The 15,308-nt window shown below is 39.2% G+C and overlaps 1 protein-coding gene across 6 annotated transcripts in view; it reads left to right on the top strand.

Moving 5' to 3' along the window:
• Positions 1–2,008: 2,008 nt before the first annotated feature.
• The window catches only part of TRIM8 (tripartite motif containing 8), an 81,235-nt gene continuing 67,935 nt past the window's right edge, over positions 2,009–15,308 (top strand). The window contains exons 1-3 of one of the 6 annotated variants that reach the window (XM_070752831.1): positions 2,635–2,783; positions 5,307–5,361; positions 5,489–6,170. In XM_070752831.1, the coding sequence (XP_070608932.1) occupies positions 5,601–6,170 (570 nt within the window). In that variant the 5' untranslated portion in view covers positions 2,635–2,783; positions 5,307–5,361; positions 5,489–5,600. Of the gene's footprint in view, positions 2,190–2,554; positions 2,784–2,920; positions 5,283–5,306; positions 5,362–5,488; positions 6,171–15,308 lie in introns of those variants that run through there. The other 5 variants (XM_070752834.1, XM_070752833.1, XM_070752832.1 and 2 more) reach the window with 5 other exon arrangements.

Genomic DNA, 15,308 nt, shown 5'->3' with positions numbered 1-15,308 from the left:
AAAAAGTTGTCCTAAAAGGATAACAATGTAGTCATTTAAAATATAATTGAATATTTGTAATAGCTCTGCAGTATTAATAGTATTTGCCTCTTTTTCCTTCTTCAATCCTTGCTTCACCTACCCTACATCCACACAGGTGGAACACTGCAATATTTAAGTATAAGTGAGCTGTAAATGCAGCTGCCACCAGTGAATGAGGCATACTTAGAATACTTCTGCATGTCATCCAGAAATTGTAACTGAGATCTGTGCCTCTTACAGTGAGGAAAATTCTACTCCTCCCTGTGGCCAAATGTAAATGCTCAATACACTCACAGAGGGAATACATGCAAGTGCAGACAAAATATGTCTATGTCTTCTTTTCTCATATAAAGTCAGGCATGCCATTACTTGGGAATATGCAGGCCTTTGCCTGAAACAGCAAAAGCCTCTTCTAATCCTGAAGTGTTATGAACTGTATTGGTTCTGAATGCATGCTGAAACAACTCTAAATAAAGTAATGCTGGAACATCCAATAGAAAATGTCACAGCACACAACAGCAGGGTTAACCAGTTAGAAGGAAAAAATGGCAAAAATCAGGCTTAGATCTTTCCTTCTACTTTTTTTTCTAGATCCGGAATAGCTAGATACAAGGAATCAAGTACAGTACTAGATATCACTTACGATATGAAAACATGCAAACAGACATATCAGATATGCATATCAGACAGGACAACACAGCTTATCAAGCAATGCGCTAGTATCAATCAGCAGTCAACTAAGCGCCAGCATATCAGTTTTAATAGTGTTTCCTACTGCTAGCTATCAGTGGCCATTGCTGAGGCCAGCAGAGAAAAGCAGCAGCACATCGTTGTGCTTAGATCCAGACTCATCACTCTGATAAACAAATAATTCCCTCAACATTGTTTACTAAGTCTGCACTACTACTATTAGTTTTTTCTCATTGTTATCACCCATATCCTCCCACTTATGACTGTAACTTGTTGCTTGTATCCTTAAGATTTTTATTAATATTGTTTCCTGATTGTTTATTTGATCCCTATGACAATCATTACGTGTTGTACCTCATGATTCTTGACAAATGTATATTTTCTTTTATGTACACTGAAAGCATATGCACCAAAGACAAATTCCTTGTGTGTCCAACCACACTTGGCCAATAAAGTATTCTATTCTATTTTGAATTAGTGCTTCCAAGACTTTTAGGTAAGAATCTAGAAGCTGTTTACATGTAGTTTGGTTAATTCTTCATTAATGCGATGTCTAAACTATGATTTGATTGTTTTGTAAAGTCAGGTTATTGCATCTTATTTAATAAATCATAGCTAAGGTAATTGTGACACAGTGTGTTGTGTAAGCCTGCATCTTCCTTTTAGGCCTACAGGAAGAAATGTTCTTATTTACAACTTTTACAAGCCATTTAGGGAGGTATGTCAGCCGGCGAGCAAAAAAACCAAATTGTGCTAAATTTAATAAAACATCTGTAACCTACTATGCTCTCCACTCAAATAAGTCTTAGCATTGGAAAAATATACTGCTCAAAAAAATAAAGGGAATATTCAAGTAACACATCCTATATCTGAATGAATGAAATATTCTCATTGAATACTTTGTTCTGTACAAAATTGAATAGCACAACAGTAAGTAGAATTGATGGTCAATCAGTGATGCTTCCTAAGTGGGCAGTTTGATTTCACAGAAGTTTGGTTTACTTGGAGTTATATTGTCTTGTTTAAGTGTTCCCTTTATTTTTTTGAGCAGTGTATTCCTTATCTTCACTCCCTTTATAAAAAAAAACCCCACAGAAACCAAATTACGGTAGCTTCCAAGGGGAACAACATGTCCTCAGATAAAGAATTGTTATAAGCTTTTCCTTTCAAACAGTCCCTTCACTATATAGCACATTCTTTTGATCCCTACTCAGTTTCAAATCTGTACTATGACAAGTGAACTCCAACCATAGAAATCCCGTGATTGATTTTTTTTTAACTTCCCCAATTAGATTTCTAGGATATCGTCGTACTGGCCGGGCCTGGCGCAATGATGGCAAATACACATCAAACTAAACGATGGAATCACATAATAAAAGATGATCTTCTATGAATCCGAGGCGACAGCACAGCAGCGTTGAATTTCAAATACTCTCCTCCAGACTGGGCATCATCAGCGGCAAGTTTTAACATGGGAGGTAAGCCGCCGTTTTTCTTTGTTCACCTGGTATTTTTTTTTAGCAGTAGTCATTCACCAACGGCGCACAAAACCGAGCTGTGCTTCGATCAGAAAAAAAGAAGCTTGTGTTGGCAAGCAGATATACGACCCCCTATTTCCTTTTCAAAGGCTGGGAAAGGCCACGGGCGGCAGGGGATAAAAACCCTCCCCGTTTGGCAAGCAAAGCCATCCCCGTTTCAACCCCCCTGGCATCGCTAACCGAGGCTCAAATGCCTCTGGGACCCCAGCGAGCTCTTCTTCCCTTTCATCTGCGGCCTCCGCTTAATTTTGCAACGGCCACCCCGGATGAGCCCAGCTGGGACGCCCCGCAGCCGGCCCCGGGAAGAAAGCAAAGCAAGCCTCCTGCGCCTCATTCAATTGGCAGCTTCCAGCCACGCTCTTCTTCCCCTCCCCTCGGAGAGGCTGGCGGGAGCAGCCCACTATGACTCAGTCATACCGTGACAGGCCAGCAAAGGCGAGCGGAGAGAGAGAGAAGGGGCAGCCTCAGCAATGGCTGGCTCTCCTCAGGCGCGGCAACGGCGGGCCTCCTAGCGGTTCCCCCCGCTCGCTTCAGGTAAGTACCGTAGCAAGGCTGGGATGAGGGGGAGGGAGAACGCAGGCCGAGAAGAGGCCTGCGAGGCCGACCTAAAAAGTCGGAGCCCGCGCCGTTGCCCCTTTAAGAGAGGCCGGACGCCTTGTGTTTAATGTATCAAATGTGTGGCGGTCACGTGAGGCCCCGGAGAAGGGGTTGTGGAGCAGCGCGGCGGCGGCAGGAGGAGCAGCAGTAGCAGCAGCCATCGTCGCCGTCGAAGGTCTACCGGAGCTGTGTGTGTGAGGGGGAAGCGAATGGCTGGCGCTGATTGCGGCTAGGGTGGGAGGCCAAGCCGGGCAAGGAAGGCGGGATCGAATCCAGGAGAAAGGCCCGAGCTAGGAGGAGGGCGGCTTTCTCCGGACCTGCGCGGCGATCCCTTCCCCTCCCCCTCCTCTCTTTTTGTCCTTGCGCTCTTCTGGATCCTCCACGCTCGTGATTCATCGGAGTCGGTCGATCGATCGATTGATCGATCGACAACCCGCGCGGTTAAAGGGGCTCTGGCGCTGGGTCGCTAAAGAAGCTGGGCTGGGATCGAGCTCCTGTTCCTTTAATTCAAGCCCGGGGAGAGGTGGGGGGGCGGGAGTGGGAATCCTGCGTTGCGCCCTTGATCTTTAGTCATCTTTCCGCCCTTGTGAGTTCCTTCAGTTCTTCCTGTCGATCCTTTGAGGCGCCTTCGCCATCCCGGGAGAAGCGGCGGCGGCATCATCTCTTGCCTGTTTCCGCCCCCCGCTCCCCTTTCCTTCTTCACCTTGATCTGGCGACCCTTTCGATCTGCTAGGCGTACTTCCATAGGGTTGATTTTATTGGGCCATCCGCTCCCTTACTTCGGACTCTGCTTTATATTGCAGATCTTAAGGGGGGGGGGGGGTTGTTAGATTTTAATTGGTATCTGTGACGGGGGGGAGATCTTTGCGAAGCAGGCAAGAGCTGCTTTAGTTAGCTTCGATCCCTCGCTCCTCTGCCTTGAATGGGGAGACGATTTTTAAAAACCCACGTAGGCTTTCTGTGCTGGATCTTAATCGATAAATGGACCTGCTTTTTAATTTATCAGCCTGTTTCCCTCTGCCGGAATTCCCAGATTCTGCCTTGCCTTCGTTGTGTGCGATAGTGTGGTGATAGTAGCCCCCCCCCCCCCAATTTAATTTTCCTTAAGGGCTGAAATCGTGGCTGGCTTTCCTGTTGTTTCTTTTCTTTTTAATGTGTCCCAGGTCCGATCCGTTGATCTGCTAGGGGGTTCTGTTGTGACTGGGGCAGAGAGGTGCTGAAGAGAGGTGGAGAGACGGATTTGTAAAATATATATAAAAAATAACATTTTATTTAAAAGGGGGACTGAAGAGACCCAAGATGGCTGGAGATGATTGCAAGGAGCGTGTAGGGGTTTCTTTGATCTGATAATAAAAACTCAAAGAGGCAGCAGCTGCAGCTATATAAACCCAATTTTAGAACACTCGGGCTTCTCCCCTTCTCCTTCCTGTATGCCTTTTCTCTCTCTTCCCCCCCCCCCCCCATCCTGAGTCACTTTGCAGGGTGGTGCCATTCACCAGCTCCCCTCCCTTGTCTTTGGCAGGTTTGTTTCTATTTCTCTGACCCCTAAATCCCACAAATTAAAAGAAATAAAATAAAAATAAAACCAGCTCAAAATGGCTGAGGACTGAGTTGGGTCCTCTTGGAATTGTACAATTCAGCAGTTCCCTTCTAGCTCTTGTCTGTCTTCCTCTCCTCCCACCCCCTTGCAGGCTGGTTCCAAAAGGAGAAATAGCTTTCATGTCAGAAGGGAAAACAGAGAAGCAAAGGGGAAGAGGCGGGGTCTGGGCTTTTCATTAGCAGTTGAGAAATTCCTTTTCAGTTTGATCAAGGCATACTTGTTTTCCTTCCAGCCAGAGCAAACCATCCCTCTCCAAAAGGCTGGGGATTTTGGAGTTGGGAGTACTGTTTTCACCTTAGTCTTATGAAAGGTTTGAAAACGGAATTCCACTGAGAATTAGACTAGGTTGTTCTTCCATTGAATTTGTCTCTGATTATTTGTGTCCTTCAGAGTAGACATTTTTTTAAAAGTGTTTTTCTTCTCCTCATTCCTATTTGTTAAAAGAGCAAAGAATGGGAGGGTCCTTTTGGCTCTAGGCTGGAATTTCATCTGAGTGATTGACTGTCTTCCTACTGTGATTGCACTGTCCCAAAGCCAAGGGGGGAAAAAATACCCTTTTGCACCATTCAGCTGCGTTAGAAAACTAGCTGCTCCTCCTGCCCTTTGCATATGGATTTATCGCCAACTTTTTAATGATTCAATTAAAGACTCAAATTCTAATTTCTTTACGGAGGAAAAATAATTGAAAAGGGAGGCTTGAATTTAGTCAGGAGGGATACAAATTCCTTTCAGATATTAAATGGTCAAAAAGTGGTAATTAGGAGTATGTAATATAGGAGGTTTATATGGAATGTGGACTTCCTTCTGGATTTTGTATGGAGTTTTTTCAATTCTCGGTAAGTTTTACTTTTGCTTTTCAGAATCAGAAGTAAAAACCTTATAAGAATTAAGAATGTTTGGCTTCAAACTTTAGAGGTATCTATTCTGCAATTTTAGTACTGATGGTTAATTATATTTAATGCAAATGGGCTTGTTGGGAATATATTACTTTAAATTTTAGGATATCCACATTAATTGCATTCTTAATTTTTTGGTTCATTAGCAACTTAGTGGCCTTTCTGTTGCAAAAGTGGAAACTTGTCGTCATCTGCTTTAGTAGACCAAAAACTGACTGTTTAAAGTGATTAAAAAGGAAGTTCTGATCTGGGTGAGACATGGCTGAAAACTGGAAGAACTGTTTTGAAGAGGAGCTTATATGTCCTATTTGTCTGCATGTCTTTGTGGAACCTGTCCAACTTCCTTGTAAGCACAATTTTTGTAGGGGATGCATAGGAGAGGCTTGGGCCAAAGACTCGGGGCTAGTGCGTTGTCCTGAGTGTAATCAGGCCTACAACCAGAAGCCCAACCTTGAAAAGAACTTAAAATTGACCAACATTGTGGAGAAATTCAACTCTCTTAATTTGGAAAAGACTCCCTCAGTCTTACATTGTGTCTTCTGCCGCCGTGGGCCACCTTTGCCTGCCCAGAAGATCTGTCTAAGGTGTGAAGCTCCATGCTGTCAATCCCACGTTCAGACACACCTGCAACAGCCCTCTACAGCACGTGGGCACCTCCTGGTGGAGGCGGATGACGTCAGGGCTTGGAGTTGCCCCCAGCACAATGCTTACCGACTGTACCATTGCGAAGCTGAACAGGTTGCTGTTTGCCAGTTCTGTTGCTACTACAGCGGTGCACACCAAGGGCACTCAGTATGTGACGTGGAGATCCGACGCAATGAGATCAGGGTAAGTAGGAACATTGCTTCATACTTAAATGCAGCTTTCTTCTTGACTGCAAAATACAACTGGTGCAACCTCATTATTAGTCAACCAGTTTTCTCAGGTGGCGGGTGGGAATTGCTGAGGAGGGGTCCTGAAGCAGCCCCCACCCTTTCCTTTCTGCTGTGGTACATTATTGTGGGCAGCCTAGAATTCAACCTGCGGCCTGTCTAGATAGTGCAATGCTTTCAGTTGAAGTGGTAGATGTTGACACATAATGTTCAGTTTAAGTGGAACAGAGGTTATTTGAATTTTTTTAAAAGCGAAATAAAAATGTTTCCTTAAATTACTAAGCTTTCTTTTGCCCTGGCAGCAAAATATCTTTGGCTGGTTCAGTGCTTGGTGCTGTACCAAAGAGCATCAAGGAATTAGTATACTTCAGGTAAAGGCCAGTTTATTAACTGTCTAGTCTTCCCCAGTTCTTTGTTTACCATTAGCTATGGTTTACTTTTTCCCTGTTTTGATCTGAGGCCAAAGAGGAACCATTTGACATCAAATAATAAATAGTAATTGAACGTGCAGCAAGAATTTTTTCCCTTCTTTTCTTAATTGCTCATCAGCAGGATCACTATTCTTTTAGTAGCTTTGCTCCTTAATTCTGCTAAGAACAGTTTTACCTTCAATAAGAAATGTGACCCCCTTTGCTCAAATGTACATTTTTGCAATAATAAAAACGATCCATTCTACCCAAAGGTGACCTTTCTTTATAAATAAATAAAGGCGAAGCTAAAAGCGGTTGTTTAGTTTTGGTATTTTTGCCTTTTGCCTTTTTTTTTTTTGCAAGGCCTGCAGAATATGCTCTTTCATTGTTGCTAACTAGATTTACTGCAGGTTGCTCTATATATTTATCCTGGTACTGCTCCCATATCTTCAATGTGAAAACGAAGAAGTAAACAAAAGCTGACATCTTTTCAGGCCTCCTTAGAAATCTGTCAAAGAAAACAGGCCTCTACTGCACAGGATGTTGGAGGAGGGGAAGGGAGGGATAAAGCAATGGGAATGTGTGTGGGGGAGGTGTCTTTCAATGTAACTAGTAACTCAGACAATAAGGTATGAAATGGGTGGCAGTGGTGTATCTTTTCTTTCCTGTAAAAAAAACCCCAGTTATTTAAATCTGAGATTCTGCAAATCTCAGAATAGCAGAATAGCAATCTATAGTTGTGAATCATTATATATAATTAAAAATAGGTATAGGAATATTAGCAGATATAAAATTCTATATAGGATAGATTCTTCTCAGAGGTATAGCAAGTGAAGCTGTAGAATTTTCAGCAATTTCGCTTACTTTCAAAATAAAATGCCCATTGCAGTACTCTTTGGTTCACTCTAGGAACCATTTCCTCAGATGCAATTGCTCTTATTCAGAAATTGGTTGCACAAAAAACCCAATGGACCTAAAGGTTGAAAGTACAGTACTGAAATCTGGTTTTAAGCAGCTTTGTTTCCTGTAGTTGAAAGCAAAGACTTTATTACATTGCAGCCCTCTTATTTTGTAAGACTTGTTGTCAAATCACCATTCTTCTTCCCTTCCTCCTTTCTGGCCAACTTCCTAGAAAGGAATACTGTACCATATGAACTCAAATTTCTGTCACCTACACTGACGTCATGCTATGAAGGTAGATATGATATGGGCTCTTCACATTCATCCAAAAGGAACAAAATACTGTATATTAATAAGTCATAATTTAGTGGTTCAGCAAGGGAAAGTAACTGGAAAAGCACAAACAGTTTCAAATTAATATTTTGTACCTTAACAATACAGTAAAGGTGGGATAGTCAATCTGGTATTCTGTATTCTTCAGATGTTTTTGTTTGAATTCCTTTAAATTCCAGCCAGTCTGGCCATGAAAATAGTTTGGACTGTAGTTGCTTTAATTTCTCAGTGGTTTCTGATAAGATGAAATTTAAGGGGTCTTTGGAGTTCTAAACATGGAAGTTGTTTAAAAGATTAAAATATCATGGAGAGCATGAACATTTATTGGACTGCAGTCGTAAGATCACCTTAAAGTAGTTTAGCTAGCTTTTGGCAACATTAAAAATGGCTATGATCAACTTTCTCTGTGTCATCATTTCCCTTCATGCATCTATGAAATGAAGTTGTAATCTACTGGTGATCATGAGGCTGAAACACCAGGGAGTGGTGTTTACTCTGGATTAATACTGAGTTTGAGGGTGTGATCTTGAGTATGTGGCAAAAGTCAGACTGAGGAATAGCTGTGTGACAACACCTGCATGTAAAGACAGGCTGACTGGGCTCTGTCTTCTCTTTTTGATCTGATCCAGTTACTTCAAAATCTGCACAAACAGGTCCACAGATTCCTTTCAAGCATCATTGTGTAGGATAAATATTTAACAATAAATGAACAGCAGTGACTATAAAACAGACAACTTGTGTATATTCCAGTGTTGCCAAAATGACTCATCATTTAGCTGCTAAAATGGGGGAGTGAATAAGTCATTAATAAACTTGCTATTCTATTATTTTCCAGTTGGAGATTTAATCTTGTGGTTGTGATGAGGGTAGTACAGTATTCTGAGTAGAAAGGGTGAGTTTGAACAGTCTCCCCCTCTACTTTTTGCGGATTTGAGTGGGAGTAGAGAAGAGAAGCCAAATTCATCTGTTAATGGCTCTGCACACCTACTGTATATAGGGAGAAGGGAAGATCTGGCAGAACTACTGAAAAACTCATAGGATTGGCTGCTACCCTCCTCTATTTTTATTTATAAATAGGAAGTAATGTTGGATCAAATAGAAACTATCTTCTTCCTTAAATCTAGGAAAGGTTTGGCAATTGAGACTGGTAAATCTCATTAACTCAATTCAGAGCTTGCTTTTTGATAATCAGTCAGTTTTCTGGAATTTTTAGTTATGCCCACACTCAACTTTTTCTAGAAACTTACCTTGTTTCCTTCATTACCTTCCATCATATAATGTGGTAACTATGTTTATTTTGGATCTTTCTGGTGATAGCCAAGCTACATATCTAGTGAATTAGTAAAAAGTCATCCCAGGTTATCTGTAAGTTTTTTCCTGAATAAACAGACATTGTCTGGAAATCAGCTGAACTCTGTGTCCTTGTTTGGGCTGGGCAATTCTTGGTTTTGACTTCAGTGTATAGTAATGAACAAAACCACTGCATGTTGAGTTTAGTTTATTGTTGGGAAAAAGTTTTTGCTTCTCTTAGCCCTGCTCAACTTAATACTTTTCATGAGAGAATATTTTGAAAGCTAACATGATTTATCATTAGTCTTTTTAAATATAGGCAACCCTATCTAGCCTATCAGAACCATTTCTCATTCAAAGTTCTGAGGATGTGTTTAACTGAAGTTAACTTTATAGTTTTATTTACATGTAAGTTTTCCAAGGATGTGAGCTGCTCAGTAAACTCCTGCTAGCAAGATAAGTGGTCATCCATTTGTCTTTTTATACTGTTTTATTTATATCAATTGAATCAAGTATGTGTAAATACAGCACTTATATTTTGTCCTTTTGATGAGTGCATATCTTGCTCCATTTTATCTCCTGCAATGCTAAATTTTAAACTATAAGAAAAAGGCTACTTTTAGAGATTTTGTGGTTATACCATCCATATTTTGGTGGCATATTCAATCAATATCCATCAGTAACAGATGTAGTCTACATCTCTTCCTATCTCTGAATAAGTTTCTTTCCAGTGTTCTTTATTAAAGAATACCAGTCTTCCCATGGTATCCTTCATGTGTCTCCTTCACTAATATTCTTGAATATTCTTCATCTCAGACGTTGTCTTACTTCCTTCTCTAACGATTTTAAATGCTGTCCATATATACAGTCATGGATATCACTTTGTCTTTCGTACATTCACACAGATTGCACAGTTTTCTTAATGCCTATGTACTAGGGTTTTAAAAAAACATTTTTTTCATTGCAGTAAAGAAAATGAATTAAACAGTCATATGGAGATATTATGGAGTGAAATGCAGACATTCTAAGAATAATGGGAAAAGTTTTGGAAAAACTGAAGTCTACAATAATAAAATTAAGACCTGTCTTTTACAATTGAATGGGGGAGGGGGGTGTTGGAATGAATTGAGTATGTTGGGTTTGTTTCTACAATGGGCATGCTTGCATATTTTAAAATAACCCATAAGTAGTTTTGATTATAGAAATTTTTCCAGTCCTGTAGTAGATAAGGCAAGAAAGAGATGTAAGATTTTAAGCATTATTACAATTAAGACATTTGGTTTTTAGAAATGATATTTTTAATTTGATTAGGAGTATATGCTATGTTCATGAGCACTCTGAGAAATATATAAAATTGAAAAAAGAAAACTTTTATTTTAAAAATGTATTGGATAAAAACATAATTGTATCTCTTACATGGGTCTGTCCAAATATACCTGGGCAATCACATGTTCCATTCTGATTTATTAAAACTAAATATATGAAGTTGGTGCAACAAGATTGTGATATCAAGTATGGACTAATTTCTAGTTTTTCCCTTTATTAGTGACTTTGGAGCATTAAAATTAGTGATGAGTAAAATAAATAAATGTGTGATTAATTTAAGAACTCTTTAGTTTAAAAAAATGCAGTAAATTAGCCTGCTTGGAACTAGCAGATACAGTCATTTCATGTGTTTGCATGAGGAGCAAATTTTATATTTTTTAGTACCAGAATACAAAAGCAAATTGTATTGTTTTATATTTTCTTAAGTTCTGGAAGTTTACAGAAGTTGTGAATTCTTAATTTGCAGAAGAGCTAAATATTTGCAGATAGCTCGGTTTTTCCTCTTAAATTAAAAAAAAAATCTTCAGAAACTTCAACAGAGGAAAGAAATTTAAACACACATCCTTTTATGCTTGTTATCTTGTATTGTAATGTTTTAGATTTTTGTTGCTAAAAGGTTTCATTAGGTTTCTTCTATTTTTAATTTAAAAATCTGTTTTTGAGACCTACAATAAATCAGCTCTTAGCTTTTATATATTTATTATTTCCTTATTGATTTGATGTCTATGATTATCCATCTTGCCATAGCAAAACCTGAAAAAAAACTCTTAAAAATAAATAAAATAAACACATTGAAATTATCCCTTATTCTGCATATATATATATATAGACTATTATAACTTGCTTTAAGATGAGAGGCATTGAAGAGTGCTGTGTCAGTCATGTTGATGTCTTTTCTAACTTAGTCCTTAGCCCATAGTTTAAATTTTTGTTTAAAAATGCAATTCCCCATCAACTTGGTTTTTTAATGTGACATATCAAAGATTTATATCACTGTGAACGTAGATTTTCTTGCAGAAAGGATACTCCTTTTTGCCTACCAAATATGAAAGAAAGACTCTTCAGACTTTGAAACATCCTGAATTGCATCTGATGTATCCCATATCTGCACTAAATGAAAAAGTGGTGTTACTTATATTCATTTAAAATGAACAGAGTTTGTCCAAAACGAATAGATTTTTATAAGGGATAGTCAGAGCATCTTCAGGATTGAATTCTAACGATAACATAGCAAATGGACAAAGGAGACAGGAGGAGAGATTGCCTGAGCCCTCAAAATGGCCTAGTCTGGCTTGCTTTGCCTGTTGGAGGCAAGGATCAGTTAGTTTATGTTCTGCAAATTGGCTTTTCGTTCTCTCATCAAAAGCTTCTCCCATTTGGCTGCATTGCCAGTAGCAGTGTGTGTGTGTGTGTGTGTGTGTGTGTGTGTGTGTGTGTGTGTGTGTCACAGAAGATGGCCTTTGTGCCAGAGTACATTCTGACAGGAATTTCGTTACCTGGCCCCAAAGAGGCCTAATGCTTGCGTGTGTGTGTGTGTGTGTGTGTGTGTGTGTGTGTGTGTGTTGAAAAAGGCAGTTACAACAGCTCCACCCAAACCGCATGCCAGGAACCAGCATGTGAGAGAGAAAACAAAATGGTTAAAGAGTGTCGCTCTGAAGCCTTCTTTCCTCAGGAGCTGTGCTGAAGTGTCCTTTAAGAATCATTCAGCATAAAGGGTATTAGGGCCTGAGCATGATTTAACAAAGTCGGCCTTTCTTCCCCTCTTCCCCAGCCGCCTTCTGTCTTCATCTTTCTTTTTGTGGGTGAAAATGCTTATAAGGTCACAGTTATAATTTTGCACAGGCAAGCTGTCTCTGGGTGGCCTGTAAAACATGTTGATGTCTGTTTTTCCAGCTCCATTTTCTGCTCTGCCTATCACTTTAAATGTGATGTGAGGCTGCAGGCCGCCTTCTTCTCCTCCACAGCAGCCCCCTCCCCCTCCCTTTTTTCTTCCCTGAAACTGGCAAGGCCTGCTGAGGTCTTCTAATCCCTTGGCTTTCTGCATCCTGAATTTTCTCCTACTTCCATAGTTCACCATTCCCTATTCTGTGCAGCCATTTCTATTTCCCTCTACTTTGGCCATGCTTCCCCCTTATGCTCTTTAATGACTTGCAATAGCCATTTTGCTCCTTCTCATCTCTCTTGCTGATTTTCTGACTGGGCTGGGCAGCCTCTGCATTTATTTTTTTTGAGCTGGAGTTCCGTTTTGATGGGAATTAGCAGTGAGAAAATTAAATGTGTAAGATAGAATGAAGGACTGTTTCACAGAAATTTTGGAGGTTAAGATCTAATTATCCAATTGCCTCTTGGATGTTGGCCGGGAGTAAAGGTCTGACCTAAAGAAATGTAACACTAACTTCTCTTGGGAATTCTTACAGGAGTGTTTTGTATGTTCATAAAGTAGAATTATTTTTCTTCCCATTTCTCCCCAGACAACTTTTGTAGTAAGATCTATGGGATTGCCAAACCTCTCCATGTGCTTTATTCTGGGTCATCATGCAAATAGCCAAGATGAAACGCATGCTGTGAAGGGAAGCTGTAGATGAGGATCAAGCACATGGAGTTTCAGAAACAGGCAGACCACACTAAGTGTGGGTGTAAGGCATGCAATGGGGCAGTTGTCACAAAGACTTTTTTTTAATAAAAACTTTTAATAAAAGGTTTTAAAAAGTTTAAAACTAAATACCAAGTAATATAAAGAAAATAAGAAAAAAAATCAAAGAGGAAGCTAAAAAGTACAAGAAACGAAAACAAAAAAGAAAAAATATTAAAAGAAGTGGTTTCTGATTTTTTTTTCTACAGCAGTTATAAGTACAATTATAAATTTATCTCTTTTTCTAAAGTTACATGTCTATAATCTATCCTGTTTAATCAAAAAACCCACAACTCAGGCTTTTTGTCTGTTTTCTGCAAAAAAAATCCATCAGCAATAAATGTAGCTATTTTTTCTTTTCAAGTTGCCACCTCAGCAAGCTCCATAATCTTTACCTCGTTGAAGCTTTCTCTTTTGTGCATACAATAATATTATTGTAGCTATCCTATACAAAAACAAGGTTCTGTGACTATGTCCATCAATACTAGTGATGGGCGAACCGAACTCACACAATTCGGGTCTTTAACAATGTTTATTTTTACGTGAAAGGACCGCCCTTTGCTTGCAGCAGCGCTGCAGTGTCCTTTTTCGTAAAAATAACAATGTTTATTTTTACGTGAAGACCTCCCTTTGAAGGAGCTGGGGAATCCCTCCCATGAAAAGATTCTGGGGGTGGAGCTTTGACGTTACCTGCAGGTTGCTAAGGACGCCAAAGTGATCACTTCCTGGATTCTGATCACCTTGGTGTCCTGAGCAACCTGCCGGTGATGTCAAACCTCCACCCCTGGAATCTCTTCGTGGGAGGGATTCCCCATTTGGGTTCGGTTCGGGTTCGGCCGAATTTTGCGTAAAGTTGGTCCGAACTTGCCGAACCCCATTGGGTTTGCCCATCACTAATCAATACCAAAAGGCTGACTTTTGGTCTTAACTATACATTAATCTTTAAACTATTTAAATCAGGTATAAATTTGAATTCAGTATTTTCTAGATTTTTTACATATGCACCAAACAAAAAATCCATCTTCTTCTGCACATTTCCAATATGAATTTGAAGTGTTCTTATATTGTACATTCTAGACACTTTTCCCTGCTGACACATACTATATCAATGGCACATCTTTTTATATAAATTGTCTTTAAGATTATAACATAATGCAGATTCCAACCCTTTCAAACATATATATTTCCTGTTGTTCCATATGTATATTATAACCTAAAATTTTATCCTCCTTTAGACAATCAAGGAAGCTGTAATTCTTAACAATTGTGTGTGCCACTTAACAATCATATAATTCACTAATTGACCATGGTAAAAATATTGTAAAATGAAGTCCAATCATGTAACAACTCATTTAAATAGTATAGAACAGTACATATTATATATGTACTGTTATATAGTATTATATACTGTATAGTATTATTACACTATTCTATATAATAACTTACTCATTGTATGTGATAATTCCAATGACTACTGGATTACCTTTGCATTTTTTTTATTTGTTCAACTTCTGATTCATAATTCAATAAAATTTTATATGTTTCAGCAATTACATATTCATAATTTGTACAAAATTCCATTTCAAACTCAGTTCTGCATTGTCTACTTTAAATCTTTTCAATAATTTAAATAAGGCCATTGGCAATTGTGTCCCTCTGCCACCAGTTCTTCCCTAGATTTTATTCTGTACCCCTCTTCATAATATTCTAGTATCTCATAATAAGTTAGCCATTTGGCCTTTTATTTCTAGTTTGTCAAATGTTTCTTGTTCTTAGAGCTACAAAAGTGTTATTGATACAGTATGGATTTGTATTTATTTCATAGTCAGACACGGAATACTGTACTGTCTTTTATAAGTGAAAGAAATACAAATATTCCCTGCAAAGAAGACCTACGTGTTATATCAATCTTGAAGAAATATATCTGTTAATTTTGGTTTGCTTCCCCTTTTAACATCTGACAAAAAGAAAGCATATGAGAATAAAAGTAAGTACCCTCAGTGACCTTGTGGTTAGATGGGAGAATGGAGATCAAACTCTGTGGCTTTCATTGATGCCCATCCTCATTAAGTCATGCTTGAATGAAGAGCAAAGCACAGAGTAGTTGGTTACTGCCACCATGAACCTTGATTGAAGGGCAAAAATTTACTATATCCTATTTCATAAGACGATCATTTGGTCTTCTCTCTGAAATAACTGGTGC

The sequence above is a fragment of the Erythrolamprus reginae genome, chromosome 5 (assembly GCF_031021105.1).
Source record: "Erythrolamprus reginae isolate rEryReg1 chromosome 5, rEryReg1.hap1, whole genome shotgun sequence".
NCBI lineage: Eukaryota > Metazoa > Chordata > Lepidosauria > Squamata > Dipsadidae > Erythrolamprus > Erythrolamprus reginae.
Note: the sequence above shows the minus strand (reverse complement) of the source record. Positions and strands in the feature narration are given on the sequence as shown.